The sequence below is a fragment of the Parasteatoda tepidariorum genome, chromosome 5 (genome assembly GCF_982258835.1).
Source record: "Parasteatoda tepidariorum strain Cologne lab strain chromosome 5, Ptep-v5.0, whole genome shotgun sequence".
NCBI classification, from domain to species: Eukaryota; Metazoa; Arthropoda; class Arachnida; order Araneae; family Theridiidae; genus Parasteatoda; species Parasteatoda tepidariorum.
Genome location: NC_141759.1, coordinates 120,893,165 through 120,913,633, shown reverse-complemented (window position 1 = coordinate 120,913,633; position 20,469 = coordinate 120,893,165). Strand labels below are relative to the sequence as shown.

General features: G+C 29.9%; 1 protein-coding gene across 6 annotated transcripts in view; it reads left to right on the top strand.

Moving 5' to 3' along the window:
• Positions 1-20,357, top strand: part of LOC107456785 (putative fatty acyl-CoA reductase CG5065) — a 65,040-nt gene extending 44,683 nt beyond the window's left edge. For all 6 annotated transcript variants that reach the window (XM_043051087.3, XM_043051088.2, XM_071185583.2 and 3 more), the window contains exons 9-14: positions 491-535; positions 3,341-3,459; positions 7,118-7,357; positions 10,360-10,489; positions 14,666-14,793; positions 17,764-20,357. In XM_043051087.3, the coding sequence (XP_042907021.1) occupies positions 491-535; positions 3,341-3,459; positions 7,118-7,357; positions 10,360-10,489; positions 14,666-14,793; positions 17,764-17,923 (822 nt within the window). In that variant the 3' untranslated portion in view covers positions 17,924-20,357. The remainder of the gene's footprint in view (positions 1-490; positions 536-3,340; positions 3,460-7,117; positions 7,358-10,359; positions 10,490-14,665; positions 14,794-17,763) is intronic.
• The last annotated feature ends 112 nt before the right edge of the window (positions 20,358-20,469 follow it).

Genomic DNA, 20,469 nt, shown 5'->3' with positions numbered 1-20,469 from the left:
TTGGAATTTTGAACCAATCCAAAAGACAAACTCCTGGATCAGTACCTCCAGAGGTATGATTTGTTATGAGAACATGGAGGACTTTGTGACATTGGAGAAATGATAAAGGACAGGAAAATCTGGCCGATTCCATACAACCAATGAGTAACTTTAAGGGTCTTCCTGCTCTGCAAACCAATATGTGGAGCAAGTAATGGGAACAAGATGCTACCTGGACAATTGTACAATGTGTATATTAAATAAAACATTTTTAAAAAGTTAGACAATTATTTTAAAGCTTAGAAGATGATGCATTAGAAGTATCCTGATGCTCTTATGTGAGTAAATTTTCTGTAAATATAATATATTTTTGAAAATTTGAGGTAATCTCAATCCCTTGCACCTCTAACTATTGAGACTAGACTGTATATTACATAGAAAGGTTCATTTCAATTAAAATATTTTTTTATCAACAATCAAAATGAATGAAACATTCTCTTTTTATTTTTAGGGTTGGGTAGACAATTTTAATGGACCAACTGGCCTTATTGTTGCTGTAAGTATTTCAGTTAGTTTTAAAAATCATGTGTTTTTATTTTTATTGAATTAAGCTGTTTTTTTGAGGCTGAATGTTATTTTTTTTTCCTCCTTAAAGTTTAAATTTGTGTCACTTTTCTATTTCATTATCTTATATTCTAAATGAGTATCATATATGTTAAATTCATCTTAAAAATTTCATATTTATTATTGTTACTAATTTGTAGGAAAATACATTAATTCGCAATTTAAGACATTTTAATTTTTAATAGGTTTCCGTAAATAAGCTGATAAAGCAGAATTAATTTTGTATAGTAATCATCTTAAACAAAAGTTTTCAAAAATTGCACTCTACTTTTAATTGATTCTACCAATCTTGGCATTCCCTGTGTTGGGTATGCTGATGATGGTGCACTTCTAAAAGTAAAGAAAAGGGTGTCTTAATCTAGGTGATGTGTATCACCTAGACTATAGGTTAGAACTCACTGAGAATGTCAAAATTCTCAGGGTTTAGTATGACTCCAAACTTAACTGGGATTATCATTTAGAATATTGTATCCACAGGACCAAAAAGATTTTCTGATCTTGTAGAAGTGCTATTGGTAAAACTTGCGGATTATCCCCCAAGATAGTTTACTGGATGTTCTCAATGATTATTAGTCCTATTATCCTAATTGTCTGGTGGTCTAGGATGAGTTCCATCAGATCTAGTCTTAACAGACTATGAAGAATGGTCTGCGTAGCCTTGTCAGGCTGTCTCAGGACCACTCCCACAGCTGCTCTGGAGAGAACCATTGAAGTTGAAGCTCAAACTGGTATTAAGCTTCTTATGTACCTTGGCTTATGGAAGGAATATTCCAAACATTTGTCATGGGGTCACCTTGTTTTGCAAGTGTTGGATATTTCCTCTTTGACTAGTGATTATATATCACTAAGATATTCACAGGCTCTTCAAGATCCATTTTCCTACTAGAGATGAATGGCTTAATTCTTCTCGGTGGCTCGAGGATTGGTCCTAAATCAGGGGCAGGAATTTATTGCTCCAGTGATGGTACCAAACTTCATTTTCTCTTACTTAGTTATTCCACCGTTTTTCAGGTTGAGGTCTATGCCATTATCTTGTGTTGCAAGATATGCTTCGACAGAGGATATCAAAATATGCCTATCCACATCTGTTCTGACAGTCAGCCTGCTTTCCTATCACTATGAAGGTGTAAATTCACCTCCTCACTAGTATGAGAGTGCTTCTCGGTCCTCTTTGACCTCTCTATTCATAATAAGGTATACCTACATTGGGTACCTGAATATATGGGCATTCTTGAAAATGAGTTGGCTGATGAAGCAGCGTGGGCTGACTCTAGTGGGATTTTCTGGAGCCCTGAACCAGCCTTGGGATTTTCTCTCACATCATTCAGAGCATCTATATTCAAGCTCTATGGCAAAATTGGCCATGAGCAATGGTGCAAGTCGAATGGTCAGAGACAAGCTAAAGAACTCCTTAAGCTAAACAGGAACAGTTTGAGGAAGGTCTATTCTGCTCAAAGATTTGGGCATTTAGGTCAACATTGCATTGAGGCCTGGGAACTGCAGGACGTTCCAGTCAGGTGTTTGCTGAACTTCATTTCAGCTATAAGGCTTTCTTGTTAATCATGATTTAGGGTTCAGGTACAATAGACCTCTGGTCGATGTACCCTGCTCTTTGGAGCTGCCCAACCTCCAAGTCTAAATTTAATTGATTTTACTTAAGCACAAAAGATTCAGCTCATAAAGTGAAAAGGAACAGAACAAACTACAGAAACCTCAACCACCACAACATAAAATCTGAGCCCTTAAGGTGCTTTTTTTATTCGGAGTTTGTTAAAAGTACTTAATTTTCTATCTTTTAAAAAGAGTTTTTTTCCCTCTTTGCCGTGTCATTTTAAATTACAAAAATGCATGGTTTTCTCAATATTCATCAGAAACTAGTTATTTTATCATGATTATGTAAAGTTTTTGAAAATGTTTTTGAATTTTATTGATTTTATGTTCATAAATAAATGACCTAAAACAATAGAAAAAACTAATTTTTGTTACTGCACAGATCCTAATTAATATTATTATTATTATTTTTTTTGGAAAGTTACTAAAAATATTTTTGAGTGCTTAAAAAATACTTAAATTGCTTATTTTTTGTTGAAAAATCTGGCTACGCACCCTGATTTGAAGAGAAGCATATTGAGATGCCATTTGAAAATGCATTGATATGGTTGTGCGAAGTAAAATCTTATTAAATTAGGACAAATTAAATTTTGGAGAATTTTATGAAATTAAAAGTACTAAAATATTTTAAACCATTTTATCACAAGAAAAAAATGCCCACAAAGCATCAGAATAAACTTTAATGATAAATAGCCCACAAACTGTAAAGCATTGAAGCATAAGTAAATGAGAACATTATTTAAGTAAAGATTTTAGTATTTTTTTCTGTTCTTGAAAAACTGTCATGGAAACAGGGCGTTTGATGTGTGACCCTTATGAAAATGAAGACAGTAACTAATTGTTATTTAGTGATTCTATTTGTATATTTTCATAAATTCTTACCTATTTCATTTTATCTGATGTACTGGTAAGTACTTCTGCAGGTTGTCCTGTTTTTTTTTTCTTTGCTTTTAAAAAGTAATCTTCTTTAGTGATCTGTAAAAAATATAAAAATAAGCTAACCATTGACATTCTAGAAATGAAAATTTTCTAATGTTATCTAACATTTTATCCGCATAATGTTTTAGAATTTTATTGTGTTTGCTTTCAAAAATGGATATTTTAACTATTTAATTTTTTTTTCCAGACAAGTAAAGGAATTTTAAGATCCATGCATTGTAAATCATCCAGCATAGCTGATTTAATACCTGTTGATGTTGTTATTAATCTAGTCATTACAGTAGCATGGTATACTGCTAGTCATAGGTATGTATTTTTTTTTTAAATATACTTTTAAATTAGTACTCAATGAAATTTGTACCACCTGACAAAAAAAAAGAAAGAAAGAAAAAAGAGCTTTATTTAAAGAATCGTATAATTACAGGATAGTAACTATACCAGGGTGTGTAGCATTTTTAAAAAGTGCTTATTTTCGATTTTAGTATTTTTAAAGTCCTTAAAGGTGCTTTTTTTATTGGGTGTTTTAAAAAGTGCTTAATTTTCCCGTTTTTGAAAATGGGATTTTTCCTTTACGATGTTGACTTTCGCTGCGAATTATGCAAAAAGAAACAGTTCACATTGTTGTATTCAACATTTTCACAATTAATTCAACTCCAAATTATTTTGGCGTATTGTCAGTCCGTAGCGTGGAAACGCCATTCCTTTTACATGACTCTAAATTTTATGATTTTTGACAATTTTCTAACACAATGCCAAAAGTTTTTTTTTTTTTTTTTTACGTGACTTTTAAAACAAGATAAAACTGTAAATTGTCAAAAACTTTCCAACCCTGCCTCATTATATTTTTTAAAAGTGCTTAAAAATATTTTTTGAGGGCTTAAAAAATGTTTAAAAGGTTCTTTTTTTTTTTTTTTTTTTTAATAATTTGTTTACTTACCCTGTACATGTTAGTTTAAATATTATTTTAAAAGTTTAAATTTTAGGTTTAACAAAAAAAAATTTTAAACCTAATTAGAATTTTTATATTAAACAAAATATAAAATATCTGCTTACTACAGATGCAAAAGTGTAACATAGGCCATATAAAAGGGTTGCCACTCCACAGGGAAAATGCTGGGATTTTTTTTCTTTACAAATTGGAAAAATACAGAACATTAATTACTTGAAAACATTCATTTTGAATCATAATGCTCAGGGTTGGAACAGCTGTGCAACTCTGCACCCAAAAAAGTCTGTCTGTTTTTTCCCAAAATTGTGCTCCAAAACTCTTATAATATTCATCCAGCGAACAGTACAACTCTGGCCCAACTGGGTGGCAAATTTCTGCATAAAAAAATCAGTTGTCATGTTGTGTTAAAATTATCAAAATTGGAAAGAAACTATTAGGAAGAAAAAATATATAAATAAGGATTTTTTTTTTTTGTTAGAATTGTCATAAATACAGGGTATCCACACACCTGGAAAGTCATGAATTTCGGTATTGAACAAAATTTGTTGTGATTTTAGCCATTTTTTTAAAAAAAAATCATGAAAAGTCATGGATTTAGGTCGCTAAAAAATCTAATTTTTAAAATGAAATTTACCAATCCCCCAATTTCATGGTGTTCTGAATATCTGAATTTGTAACAAAATCCCCATCAACAGTCATATTTTATTGAAATGTTTTTATTAATTACTTAAAAATTAAGGTGTTATTTCAAAAAATGAAGGAAAAAACATCACTTATCTTTTAAACTTAAGTGATTTCAGAATTTGTGTTATTTTTTATTTTTATTTTATCAATTTAAAATTTTAGCTAAAGCAAGCCAGTCATTGGCCAATTTTTTAAATTCTGAAATGAGATCAGAAAAATCAGTATTTTTTTCGGATTTTGAGTGCTGATCGTGAGAGCTGTATTAAGTTTGCTGTCGCTCCTGTGTTGCCATTAGCAGTGAAGTGTGTGATTGAAACTGAGTAGCAACAGCGCGAGGAGGTGGGATAATGTCACAGTCACAAGTAGCAAGTCCAGTGGACCATCCATCGAGCAGGCGTGTTCGGATCAAAGTGGGCGTTACTGTCAAGATAGGCTTGTTCTTATCGAGTGAGCATTTCTACCAACATAGGCGTGTTCACATCACGTCCGAAGTTCACCAATGTGGGGATAGTAGCTTTTGACCATGTCAACCGTCATTTATGAAAAGGTGCTCCTTCATAGAATCGAGTTAACATGTCTTATATACTAGTGAATTGGAATCCTATCTTTGTAGTGGTAGATACGCTACACCTATCATTTCAGTGAATGTTATTATAATGCTTTTTTAAATTTATTGTTGTGTTTTTGTTGGAGAAAATAGTAATTTCATTAAGTCATGAAAAATTCTTGGAATTAGTCATGAATTTGAAAATCTAAAATGTAGCATATACCCTGTAAATAGAGCATGTCATAAAGCAGTACCCAAAACTTGAAATACATGTTGTAAAGACATTGTATTTAAAATATCCCAACGAGAAAAGACAAGTTAAATGGCCAAAGGTAGAATAGCATCAAAATAAAATAGGTCAAAGAGTGATTTTTGAATAAATACTTGGCAAATATTCTTTAATCTGAATCAAAATTCTCGTGTTGTTATTACATAGTATTAATTAAATGGAGTTTCAGCGAATCAAGTTAGTAAAGAAGTAAAAACTGAAATTCAAACTAATCGTGTTATAATGACACCCTATTTAAAAGATAGGAAAAACCTTATGAAAATTGCCAAAAAATGATATGTAACTAGAAAAAAGGAAAATAACTATGATTTACAGGAATCAAAAGCTTTTTTAGATTTTATTTCTGAATGAAACACATTTGATTAAATATTTCTAGTTATATATTTATTTAGGTAACTATTTGTGTTTTTGTTACATCCTTTCTATTTAATAACACATTTTTTTCTGAGCTCTGTTAAATATAATATAAAATACAAATTTGCATGCTCAAGTGCACTTTATTGCCCCAAATATAAGAATTATATTGGATCCAAAAATCAATTTACATGTTCTAAAACATCTTTTTTCAGCTGTGGTCTAATTATGAGGCTCTTCTATCCCTGAATACATTTAGCTAGTCAGTCTGATGGCTTTTTGTTCTTGAGGTTTTGATTTGAAATGAGACATCTGAATTGACATTTTATTTTATAGCCGTTGTTGAACAGCCGACCCAATTTAAGTTTTACGACTACTAATGATCAATTCCGTAGCCTTGTCATTTTGACTTCAATCCAGAAGACAAGGTAACTCGTGGATCAAATATATTGGGAGAAATTTGCCTTTGTGATGTACTTTTTGATGGAACTAACCTGCATTTGCGTTACATGGATAGGAAAACCTCCATGGTTAGCCTGAAGGCAAGGAGACTAACCCATGATCCGTCTACTACTGAGGATATTTTATGTCAGTCCTGTGGTTGGTGCAAGCTGGATGCAAAATTTGTATCTCCCAGTTATCACTGGGATTTTAACCCCCTTCACCTCATTAGGGGGCGAGTACTCTATCCCCATAGCCATCATGGCTCCTGAATTGACATTAATAAATTTTTGGAAAGAAAGAAATATAAGTGACAATTTGGATGATTTGAAAGGGGTTAAGGAACAGTTTACTATGAATAGAAGATTAAAAAAATGGCCCAGTTGTTATGTGTGACAAAAATATATAAAAATGGTGATAGAATATTATATTCTATTTTTGAAGAGTAGCAACAAAGGAGAATGTTTCCTTTACCCTTTACTTTACTCTCTTGACTCACATTACTTTCTTATTTTCTCATTTTATTTTGCCTCTGCTCTTTCAAAACTTGTGTTTATATTTATACTATCCTTAATTTTCGTTATTGTATAGCCATTGCTTCGGTCCCCAGGAATGGATTGGGCTGTATTAAGATCTTTATGGAATTAACATTCTCAATGCATTTAAAGTTATGCTTAAAAATGATTTTTCTCTATTTCAGACCTAATAGCATTTTAGTGTATAATTGTTCATCTGGTAGCACCAACAAATTGACTTGGGGCACTGTTGAACGTTTAGCCATTCCATTAATTCTAAGACATCCGAGTCATGAGGTCTACTTTTATCCTAATGGCAGCTTCACTAATAGCAAGCTCTGGAATTATCTCTCTGTCTTACTTTACCACCACATCCCTGCTTATCTCATAGATTTTGTCGCTGTTCTTACTGGACACAAGCCTAAGTAAGATATTTATTTAGCACTATCCATCCCTTTTAACCCTCCAGCCCAGTTTTTATACTTTCGGTCCTAAAATACGGGGCAATTTTTTAAAATATTTTTTTTTAATCTACATATGCGTCTTCATCAGTTGTTTTAAAATAATACATGAATTTGAATGGCTTTTACGTATTCAAGAAATATATAATTTTCTATTTCAGTTATAAGTGAAAAAATTCATGTGATTATTTTTATTTTCAGATGAATATAATTTGTAAACATTTTGTCTCAAATGTTACCGAATAAAACAAAAAAAAATTTTTAAAAAAATGCCCAAATTTATGGAATACTCTGAATCCAAATCACTGTCTACATAATTAAGATATTTCGGTTGTCTTTCATAACTGCTTCTCACTTGAAAGAAAAACAAAAAGCATGCAAACTCACAAATATGCGGGGGGGGGGGATCAAGCAAGAGTAAAAAATTCCTGAACCCTCTAGTGCCATCTAGCAGCGAAAATAAGCATCAAATGATGTTTTTTTTTTAACCTACACGGGGAAATAGCAGAATCAGTATTAAAACAAGGAGAAAAAATTCTTCTCACACGAATTTTACGTGACCGTAGTCGGGAACAAAACTAATACATCGCTCAAATCGCAAGACCCATACGCAGAGGGTTGAAATGCATCCTTTTTATTCATATTCCATTTTAAAAAATATGATTTCACTGTTCATATAATAATTACATACTGGTAAAATTATCTGTGTTTATAGGTTTAATTATGATTGCTTTTACAAATATTTACTTTAAGATTCCCAACTGGTTAAATTTTTATAAGCTTTTTTTTCCTGAGGGCTTGGGATATTAATAGTGACTTTAAAATTATTTTTTAAATGAATACCTTTTTTAAAAAAAAGTATAACCTTTAAAAAGAATTAATCTTTAATTTACGTGCCTTTTAAATGTTTATTTTCTCATACTTTTCTGTTTAAATTATAAAAAAAAAAAGAAGCTTTCAACTTGTTTATCAATTAATCATTTTTTTTAGTTGATTTTATTTGAAAAAAATCTATGCATAGAAATTGTTTTTCAGTATACTTTTAATTATTTTTATAAACTACAAATTGTTCTCTTATTTTGATAATGAGAGAGAATTATTTTTAAAAATATACACTTAAAATAGTATAGTTAAAAGAGGGTAGTTTAAATATTGTTCAGTATCAAATTCAGTTATTGCATAATATTACACAATTTAATAAATTTTTAAAGTGTTTATTGAGCGCACTTTCAAAACTCAAAGTTCCCTTTTCTGGGTGTAAGTGTCATACCCCTTTTTATTCCTGGGAAAAACTCTGTATGGATGGCTGAGCGTGTAAAGCTAAACTCAGATGGCGCTCATAGTCAAAATTTGCCGTAAGATTTCTGGGTTACTATTTCCGACGGATTTTTATGCATAAGCTTGAAATAACCTGTCATCCAATTTCAGTTTTTCAATTTAACTTTCACTGAAACAAACAACATATGAATTTGTACTTACTGTGATGCTACCCAAAAAATTACAAAAGGCCCTATTTTTACACAAAAATACCCAAATACGGGACAACATGAGAACCATAGCCGGTCAAATGATCAGATTTTATGTTTCTTTATAGAATGTATGAAATATGGATGTTCGGAAGGAAATAAATTTAAAAAAAACTTTTATAACTAAACAGAATTGTATTTTGCCAATTTTTATGTATTATTTAATTCATTGCTCAAAGCATTTTTTTACATATACAGAGTGTTTCCATTGTACATTTTTAGCAAACATATATGCCAATCTAAAATTTTAGGTACTTTCTTGAAATGCAATACGCTGAACACGCATTACACTGTAATTTCCGATCCGATAGCCTCATAAAGCAATAAATTGTTCTCCCGGTCAAATGATCGGTTGTGGTAGAAATAGGTATACGACACATAGTATTCGAAATCAACAAAATGCAGAAAAAGAGTAATAATAGAATATTAGGTCATTTATCATTATTAGGTCATTTATTAATATTAGGTCTTAAACAGTCATTTGACCAGTTAGGGTATGTTTAGTGTTAAATTTGTTTTGGGCTCGAGGCTTAGGCTGTTAGAATTTATAAATTACAAAAAAGTTTTATGGGTTATGAAATATTTAAACATAAATCCTGGAATATTAAATCTGTTCACAGATCGCCTCGTGCCATAACAAAAGAGGAGTGTGAAATTCAGTCAACCATCCATATTCTAGGGTCTTCTACTGTGACTGCATCTCATTAAAAATTTGTCTTGTATGAAATAAATTTTTCAATTCGAATATTTATTGAATTGCATTGATAATAAAATTACTATTCTGCCAAGGAGGACAAAATATAAATTGCACTGTTAACTGATTAAACAAGAGCCTATCTGGAAAGTTTAAATGCATGGTAGAAAGTCAAAATGGGTAATTTGTTCCTACTTACCTAAAGAAAAAGCGAACATTTCCAAGTTAATGGAAATCTAGTTAGATGTTACAACTGTCCAACTGAAATTCTAAAATCAAAGTGAAATTAAACAAATTTACGTCACATGAAGCATTTGTTAAAACCCTTAATTTTTTCAAGACAGTACAAACCAGTATAATTTCATATTCAGTTTTAACTTGTTGAAACAAGTTAAAACTGAATATGAAATTATATCACCCTCATTGGTAAATAGCACGAAACTTGGAAATATTTGTCATTCATGTTTTTTAAGGATATTGAGTAATCGGTAACCGCTAACTTAAAAATCATATTTAGACATTTCCCCTTTCTAAACAATAAATTACGCATGAGAAACCATAGCCGTCAATTGCACAAATTTAAGTGGTATTCAGAAAATATGGCTTTTTTTTTTCTTTTCAATTTTTATAAATTTTAATCGTGATGCACCACGACCAGTAAATATTAACTGATTGTAAAATTGAATATAAAAACTTTTTTTTTCCAGTATATATTCTTATTGGTATATTTAATTCTTTTCATACAGGCTTATACCCATCTATAAAAAACTTCATCGAGCAATACAATGTCTGGAATATTTTACAACTCACGAATGGACTTTTAACAGCAGCAATGTGTCGAATTTGTTAGAAAAACTTTCTCCGCAAGATAAAAAGGTGATTTCTTTCTTTTTCTTACTCATGTATTGTTAAAAATTTTGTCAAATTTTCTAACTGTTCATGTTTTAAATTTGCTCTTGTTCGTAGATGTTTCTTAACAGCTGTGTCGCTGTAACTCTTCTATTTGAAATTGTATCTGTTTTCATTGGCTATGTGCAAATTGTAGCACTTTTCATCATCACAATATGTTTGCTACCTTTATTCAATGCTTTTACTGTTTTTTGTTTGATGCCTCGCCTGCTATGTCTGAACACTCAAACTCCTAAATTTTTTTACCAAGTAACTGTTAATTTTAAGAATTCACTAAATTCTTTGTGGCTACCTGGTTGGGGGGAGGGAATCTTTGAATCTTAGTTAGGTTGCTGCTCTGAACGTGCGGCGCCCAGCCTACATCAACCAGGGTTTTCCCTTAATTTGCTTTTGCCTCTCTTGCCCATTATTTCAACGTGTTACCATGGATCGTCACCAAGCCTACCTTCGTGAATCCCCTTTTTTCTTCCTGAGTAGTCGTGTGCGCTCACTTTGAGTCTACGGTATTCTCCGGTTGGGACGGGGTTAAGTTTTGATTTTTTCTTACTCGTGTTAAATTATTATGTCTCGTTCTGACTACCTTTTTAGTTGGGAAATGTATCTACAGTTGAACCTCAACAGCGCAAAATATCGCATCCCATGAAACACTTGTTTGGTCCCGTGAGTCTGCAATCAATAGTGTTACATTTTACATGTTTGACAGAAAATTTTAAAGCTGATTATTGCCTAACATGAAAAGTAACTGGACACATCACAGATAATAAGCACGTGAATGAACTCCTAATCATTCATTTTGAGGAATTTCTATTTTCTTTTGTTTGAAGTAGCAGGTCTAATAAGTAAAATAGTTTAATAAAGTAGTTAAAACTTTTAAGCTTACTTTAATTTGTTTTATCAATTCAATAATAAAAATATTGTCTTTACTCATGGTACATAGCGTTTTTAAAGGTTTAATCTTCGTTTTTTAAAAGCCGTTAAAGGTTCTTTTTTCATTGGGTGTTTTTAAAAAGTACTTAATTTTCCCTTTTCTATAGTGAAATTTTGTTCCTTACCCTGCGGAGTTTCGCCACATGTTATGAAAAAACCTGGTTTTCACATTGTTCTATCAACGTTTTCATAATTCATTCTACCACAATCTATTTTGGCGTACCACCGGTCCATAGCGTATGAAAGCACCAATTATTTTACATGTTTGATGAAATGCTTGCGAGTCTGCACTTGTGTCTACTAAGCTGTGTTCAGTGAAATTATTGCTCACTCTAGAGGCAATTGTATTCAGGTGTACCCCTAAATTCTGAGTTTTTTGTATCTTCCTTCCAGGTCTAGAAACTAGGACCAGGGCATGTGATTTTTTATTTTGCTGAATTCTGCATTTCTCAAGATCATAGATTTGTTGGCTTCCGCAAATCAAAACTTATAATGCGACGGAATTTTCACTGCAATCTAAAATTGAAATTTTGCTTCGCTAAATTGCGTTAACGAGACGTTTTCATACACTTTATTCTTTCGCAACTTCGATTTTTTAAAATTTATTTAAAAAAATTTTTGTCGGGTTTTTATTGTTTTTAAAATTTGAAACTATGCTGATATCCATTATTATTGCGCTTCATATTCACGTGATTTTAATATCTAACATCGATTATTGTGTTTACCAGATTTAACAATTACTCATTTTAAATCGTATTCGCGTGATTTGTATCCAAGTGATTTAAATTATTGCGATTCCAATATTCCAATCCAATATTGCAATTTGTATTCCCACAAGTTTAAAACCCAATATAGCGATTCTTGAAAGAAATTTTCTTTGCTAAGGTTTTTATTCTTAAATTAGTTACTATAAAAGTGGGATGTTCTTTATTGCCAGGTAATTGAATTATAAATCTTTGTTCAAAAATTATATTAAATATGAATCATATAAAAATTTATATATATATATATATATATATATATATATATATATTCTTTTGAATTTTTGCATATAAAATTTTCAGGGTTTTTCACTTTGTGTCACAATTACCACTAACTCTCATGCACAACTCTGCTGCATTTTGCAAGATATTCTCAATTTCAGCCTTCATTTTCCACTCTCTAACGATTGAAATCAAGATTAAAATCAATTTTGCACTTTCAAAAACTATTTACAATTCTGCATTTTATCTCATCCCATTTTCTTTTAATATAAAGGATTTTTTTGGAAACAATATTTTAAATGCTGTTTTAGAAAAACCACGAACACTTTGAATCCTGCTTCTTTTTTATTATCATCTTCAGAAAATACAAATAGGTTGGGGGTAATATAAGGGGCAGTAATCTATATATATATTTCTCTTACACGGCACCAAAAAAAAGCCTCATTACAACTCCCCGAATGGCAACATTAGAAAATCGACCAATGATTGCTGCTAAAAATGTCACATGGCAAATGTCACATGAGGTGGCTTAACATATAGCGCTTTTAAAAACGGAAACAATAACCGGAGTGAGCATTATCAGGTTGATCAAATCAGATTCATGCCCTAAAAACATGATAATATTTAATTTAAACTCAATTAGGAATTAATTAGGCTGGCCTTCTCCATGACTATAAATAAGTCACAAGGTCAGACTTTTGAGAAAATCAGCTTAGTATTTCTCGGGTAATGCTAACAGCCATGCATTTTAATTTATTGTATGTAAAACATCCTTATTTTGTTCTAAAATGTTATGTACTTTATCACAAATGTTAATTAATATAGAAATTGATTTCAATAATGCTGATCACCAAAAAATATTTCATTTGGCAATAAAACAAATTTTTGTGTTCTTGAAAATGAAAGACTTTTTGAGGGTTATTATCTCACCAGGAAAAGTTAGGGTTTAAAGTTTATATTTTTAAATAATAAAATTTTTTTCTGAAACTTTCAGAATTTCTAGCATTAACTAATTTATTACACACATTTATTTGAATTTTGGTGAGTAACTGCAGTATTTGATAATTTATTTTGCTAATATGTTTCTCATTTAGCTAATGTTTTGATTTTTTCACCATGTACAATCTACATAGCTAATATACTTTTTTAAAAGCCAATAAGAACATAGACAGAATTCTTCTACATAAGTACAATACTATGTCTTTGATGATAAAATACTATGTCTTTGATGATAATATACTATGCCTGTGTGCTAGAACATTGTGTTCATTGGCGAGCGAGCGCAGCGAGCCATGGTTCAAGGCGTGAACCACATAGGATTGCGTAGCAATTCTCGGGGGTTAGCGAGCAGGGGGCAGAGCCTCCTAGTATAAGGATAAACCTGACGCAACATTTAGATATATTTCATTGTTAAATGAAACGTTTCATTCCTTTAATAAAAGAATGTCTTCAGTTATTTGAATTATTTAATTTTGTTTTATTGGTTTTTATGCTACTCACAGAGATTTTTTAATGAAATTTGGGCTTAAGGCATTTATTGGTTATATTATATCTGTCATTAACAATCTATAAAGATAAAATCAAAGTAAAATTTTCTTTTAGCAACTGTTTTAAAATAAGTTATTTTTATAAACAATTTGTTATTGTTATGATATTTTCTGGCAAAATAGTTGAATGAAAATATGCATCACTCATTTGGTCAATTGACACTAACTTTTGTCACATGATTTGGCAATGAACTTGTTAGTCTGTACTTAGCATTTAACATTATTCATATATGATTTTATTATTTATTTTTTTGTTGTTGCTTACATTATCTGGACTCAATATAATTCTAAAAGAATATGCGACATATCTAAAGGAAATTACTTCAATTGAATAAATAAAACAAAGACAAGATTTGTACAAAAAAATCCGTTGATTTAATTTTCAGGATCAAGAGAAATGTATATTTCTCTTTTAGTTAGAAAAAATTGTGCACTAAAACATAATTTATTGTGCCAAATTTATGATTTTATGGCATTTGGTAAGGTGGCGAATGCTTAGCACAGGTCCTGTATCTACTGTTTACTATGGCATAGCTCAAGACTTGTCTGAGACTATTTAAACTTAATTTATAACTAAAAGCTTTGTATGATTATTTTTTTGCTTATAAATTTATTTAGATGTACATTTTTTTTCAATGAATGGGTATTTTGTATGAAAATAAAAGAATTATTTCTTTTCCCATTAGGAATTCAATTTTGATATTGAAAGTCTCCATTGGCCAACTTACATAGAAGAATATATTTTAGGTATTCGGCAATTTCTTTTAAAAGAAGATCTCTCTTCACTGCCATCTGCTAGAAAAAGTTTAAAAAGGTTTGTAAAAGTTGTACATTTGGTTTTATGCAGATGCTGTGTAATTTACGTTCAACGCATGATAGCACATTCTATTTCTTTTCCCAGAAATTAGAAAAATCATGCCAATTCTATCCATTTTAATGATTTCATACAGGGTTGCCACTCTACAGGGAAAATACAGGGAATTTAAAAATCACCTAAAATAACAGAGAATTTAGATTTTTTCTTTACAAACTGGGAAAATACAGGGAATTTTTGTTTCTTATTTTAGTCTTTTAAAAAAAAAAGATGGCCACTCAAAGCGTAATCTATTAGATATTTAACAATGATATTTCAGCTATACTAAACTATTTCATTTACTATAGCATTATTTAAGTACGTTCAGCTGTTTTCCCAGCCATTAAAACTAATCAATGTTGTAACCCAATATAGCTTGCACAAAAGCACAATAATTGTTGTTTCCTCTTAATATATTGTGTATAATATGTACAGGGGAAACACAGGGAATTTTTTTTCTTCCAAATTTGAGTGGCAACTTTATTGTACCTAGTTAGTAAATTTTTGATTTTGTTGGTGTTTTAAACACTTTTTACAAATTCAAGTGTTAATCCTCTTAACCTTACAGCACCAAATGTCACAGTTACGTAACATTGAAATATTTCTGTGGCTGTAGAAATATAATAAAACGTTGCAAGTGATTAAAAAAAGAGCAAAATGTCATAACAAAAAGAAACATTTGAATGACTTTTCCAATGCTTTCTTACGAAAAGGTTGTTGAAACCTGACTAATATCAGAATTTACTCTAGAAAGCTAACAATTAGGCAAACAGATGCAGGAGTAAGCATGTTAATTGGGAAATATAATCCCATTAATTTAGTCCTTAATGTTAAATTCACTTTCTGTGTTTTTGCTCACAGCTTGCGTATACCTAATGATATTTTAATGGGAAAAATTATTTTTATTAACTCTTAAGAATTTTATACTACGAAAAAAAAAATTTAATCGCGAGGCATACAAATTTTTAAAGTTTTTTATATTATATAATTTTAAATTAACTTTTCGACTGATATGTTCACATTTTGCATTTTGTTTTAAAATTACATATTTTAAAATTGTGTAAAAATCTGCAATTCTAAATTTTTTTAGACTATTATTTTTTTATGAAACTATCTTTGAATTATCAAGGTTCTAGCAAGAATTATCTGAATTGTGCAATTACTTTTAGACCTATGGAATACATATGGTTCAGTATAAAATATTCTAGTTTCAATTCTTCAAATTTTGCTTTTCCAGCTGGAGCATTACAAGCACATAAATTTAAAACTTGACAAATCGTCGCTTTGAAACTAAACCTTGGTAACTCAAAAAAGCAAGTTTTTCAGGAGAGTGATTTCAAACTTTCCGCGCTAATGCTAATTGCGGCAATGCGATGACGATTTATCTGCTCTCTAAATTAACTTTATGGAACTATAAAGATAACAAGTTGTTTTTCTAAAAGGGTGACTTTTTTTACACAAAATGACCCAAAAATCTCATTTTTCGACTTTTTTGAGTTACAACGGTTTAGTTTCAAAGCGACGAAATGTCTTTAAAGACTATTTGTGATAATGTATAGCATAAAACACTATTTTAGATTATTCTTTATTTAGTCTATTCAAATTTTTAAAAAAAATTGATGATAGCTTAATTTTGCTATAAAATGGGTATAAATGCAACTCGCATTCATTATGAAACAATTTAAACTTGCGTCGTCACTGGTCATGGAGCATTCCAATTAGTCGGAAGGGTTGCAGATGTCAGATTGTTAAAGACACGAAAGCGAGTGAATAAAAACGTTGTAAAAATGCACTGTCATATTTAAGTACCTTGGGTGTTGCATTTAACTGCTGGTTGCCTTAAATGTAACAAAAATGAGACAAGATTTGCATAGGTTACATATAATAACTCAATTTTAGCAAGAAAAATTTGTTTGAAGCTGAAGTCGTGTAATACTTCAGCTATTTTCAGTGAATATATTCAATAAAAGGTCTAGTTACACTTAAACTGCCCACCTGGAAGGTCATGAGAAATCATGGAAAGTCATGAATTTCGGTATGGAACAAAATTTGTCATGAAATGTCATGATTTTAACTATTTTTTTAAAAATTCATGGAAAGTCAAGGATTTAGGTTGCCGAATATCTGAATTTCTAACACAATCCCCACTCACATTAATATTTTATTAAAATATAAAATGTTTTTATAGTAATTATGTTCTTTCAAAAATGAAAGAAAAAACATCATTTCTGGAGCAAATTATCTTTTAAACTTCTGAGATTTCAGAATTTTTGTTATTATTTATTTATTTTATCAATTTAAAATTCTAGTTGAAGCAAGCCAGTTATTTGCGAATTTTTTTTATTCCAAAATGAGAACAGAAAAGTTAGGAGTATTTCTTCTTTTCCGATGAAAAAGAAAAGTACCTTTAGAATGTAATTCTGCTGGAAAAAAAAATAAAAAATATTTGCTTTTGTATTTTTTTAAGCTATTTTATTGCTTCAACTCTTTCTTTACTCTGTTTTTTAAGTTTAAAATCTATATATCTGAAGATGCAGAGTATAACTTTTGATCATACCTATAATTTCAATTGATGTTATTATAATGCTTTTTTTAAATTTATTGCTGTGTATTTGTCAGTGAAAATAGTTAACTTTGTTAAGTCATGAAAAATTTTTGAATTAGTCATGGAAAGTCATGAATTTGAAAATTTAAAGTGTAGCAGATACCCTGTAAATATTACAAGCTTATGTGAAATTCTGTTGCATTTAAGCAGACTGGCCTTGGTTAATTAATTCATGAATATGTTCATGATTAATTCTTTGTAGGTTAACATGGAATAAGACCCATGGGTCCTTTTTCTGTGTGAAACTCACTATATCATAATTTTTATTGTGTGTGCTGCCCATACAATGTAATTTATATTCTTTCTACGTTTAATTTCTTTTGCAGGATATATTTATATACTAAGATGGGCCATGCTCTTTTATTGTTTTTCCTGTGGAAAACAGTGTTCATGCGATACAATGGTGCTCGCAAGCTCTGGTTCATATTTCTCTCTATGATGGTCAAAGTCTATAATATACTGCCTAAAGCTTTCCTCACCTCATGAAATTTATAGGAAATTAAAAATGGTGCACTTCTTTTCACAGTCTTAGTTTCTCTGAAATTCATATGCATAACTTGTGGATTGTTAAATAGAATTCGATCCCCCTCCCTCCCTATCAAAAGAAAACTAGGAACTCTGCTCTATAGATGTGCTTGCAAAAACTAACTTGATTGAAGATTTTATTCTATGAAACTATAAATTTGTTTCATCATTAAGTAATTTTACCTAAAAAAGAAATGTTTTGTTTTCCTTATCACTCTGTTTACCTTTGTTTATGATTATGTTTTGTATATGAAAAGAAAAGAAAATTCTTCATGTGTGTGTGTATTATATTTTAACGACTTTTTTTTTTTTTTGTTATTTTAAGAAAAAAAAGTACTTGAGAAATTACATGTGTTGATTAATGTATTTTTTTTCCTCATTCTAATTTATAAAAATTATCTGCATTCTCTTACATTAGACAATGTACTAACATTAGCTTATTTCTAAGCAAGAATCCATCAGTTAAAATGCTTTTAATTTTAATTATTTATAAGTGTTACATATTATAGTTTATTTTCCTTCCTGGTTTTCATTTTAAAAAAATCACTGGAATTGCTCCCTAAAAATTGCAATGGTGTTTTATATCATTAAAAGAAATTCCTTTTTTAGTCTAAATTTTTTAGTAGTGGACACCCTCCATTAGGAAATAGACTATATAAAAAAAAGTTCCATGTCTCAATTATTTTGAATTTTTTTTTGTGTAAAAATAGTTTTAATTTAAATTTCGACTTTGCTAAGAAACTTATATCAAAAATTAGGATTTCAATGCCAGGTTTTCTAATGGAAAAATAATGTGTTTCAAAATCTGAACAAAGTTTCATAGTTACTTAGAAACATTCACACAGCAAAACATTCTGCTTACAAATATAACAGCTGAACGTAATTCTTAAACAAAATAATGAAATTACAGACAATTTCAAAACCATTAAAATAAATCCTACTGCAAAAAGACTCCATTTGAAATAGATAATCTATTGATATTTAATTTTAAATGCATCTAAAGTTAGATCTATTTGGAGTTAAATCCTTTTTATATTCTATTGAGTTAAAATACTGCATGTGATGGAAATAAATTTATTTTTTTTAATGTAGTGGCATTCCTTCTTTAATTATTATTATCCAAAGGAATAAATTTTCTAAGATTAAAATAAGACTTCTTACGCATTATTTTTTTGTTCCTTGTCAAGTATTTGTAGACAGTGAATTGCCATGATTTGTAAGTAATACTAATTATATTGTTTTTGTGAGATTTAATATCGTGATAGAAGTATCTGTATAAATAATGAGTTTTTATGCATTTAATTGTTATTTTCTCATAACTGCTAATTCATTCACATTTGTAGAACACTCTGCCATATTCACTCTCTTCTGTTTATATTTATTTATTTTATTTTAAAAAAATTTCCTGCTTCGATTTTTAATACTTTCCCTTCATACTGCCAGCCTTAACACTAAACATACCAACACTTAATTAATACCATAGTCAATCAAATGACCAGACTTTGTTTCTTGATTGAATTTATAAATGGATGGAAATAAACTAAATTGACGAATAAGAATTTTTAATTCATTGCTTAACACATTTTTTACATATACTGAGTATTTCCATTGTTCATATTTCTTCTAATTATTATTATTTCTATAATTCTTATCATTATTCTTATAATTCATATTATTTCTTCTAAGAATTCGTGCTGCTCGATTGTTTTGACATTTTTCTGGGTAAAAACTAACAGTTAGTTAGAAATAAAGTAACGCTATCAAAATAAGGTATAAGCTACTTACCAAAACATTTAGTTTTTGTCACTTTTTATTACACAAAAATGCCATTCTGAAATTTTAGGTACTTTCTTTAAATTTGAATTCACAATTATTCTGATTTGAACTAACTATGCAACAGTCTTTGCAAAAATGTGCAACTCATCGAATGCAATACGTTGGACACACATTTAATCGTAATTTCTGATCCGATAACCTTATAATGCAGTAAATTGTTCTCCCGGTCAAATGACCTGTTGTGGTGGAAATAGGTATGTGACAAGTATTATTCAAAACAAACAAAATACAAAAAAAATATAATACTGGAATATTGACTGTATATATTTGTTGGAAAAAGTCATAAAGTAAAGTTAAGTCATAAGTTATATAAAAGTAAAAAACAATGAGAAGATAAGCGTATTTTCGATGCAAAAGTTCAACGGTCATTTGACCGATTATGGTATGTTTAGTGTTAAAATCTGATATACCAAATACATCATTAAGAACAATTTCTTTGGAATGGAATGAGATTGCATTTAGAATAATGTGGCTAAGAACAAAGAGAGTAATTTCCTTGTGCAATGTAGCTAAAAACATTATTTCTTGAAAGAGTAAAGTTTGGTTTGAATCAACACTTGTGAGAGGCACTCTTGTGTAAAAGAAAAGGTTGTTTGACATTAATAGAAATAGATTTGAATTATTATTTTGTATATAGCCAATATAATTTAGAAAGCTCTTTAATTAGATAA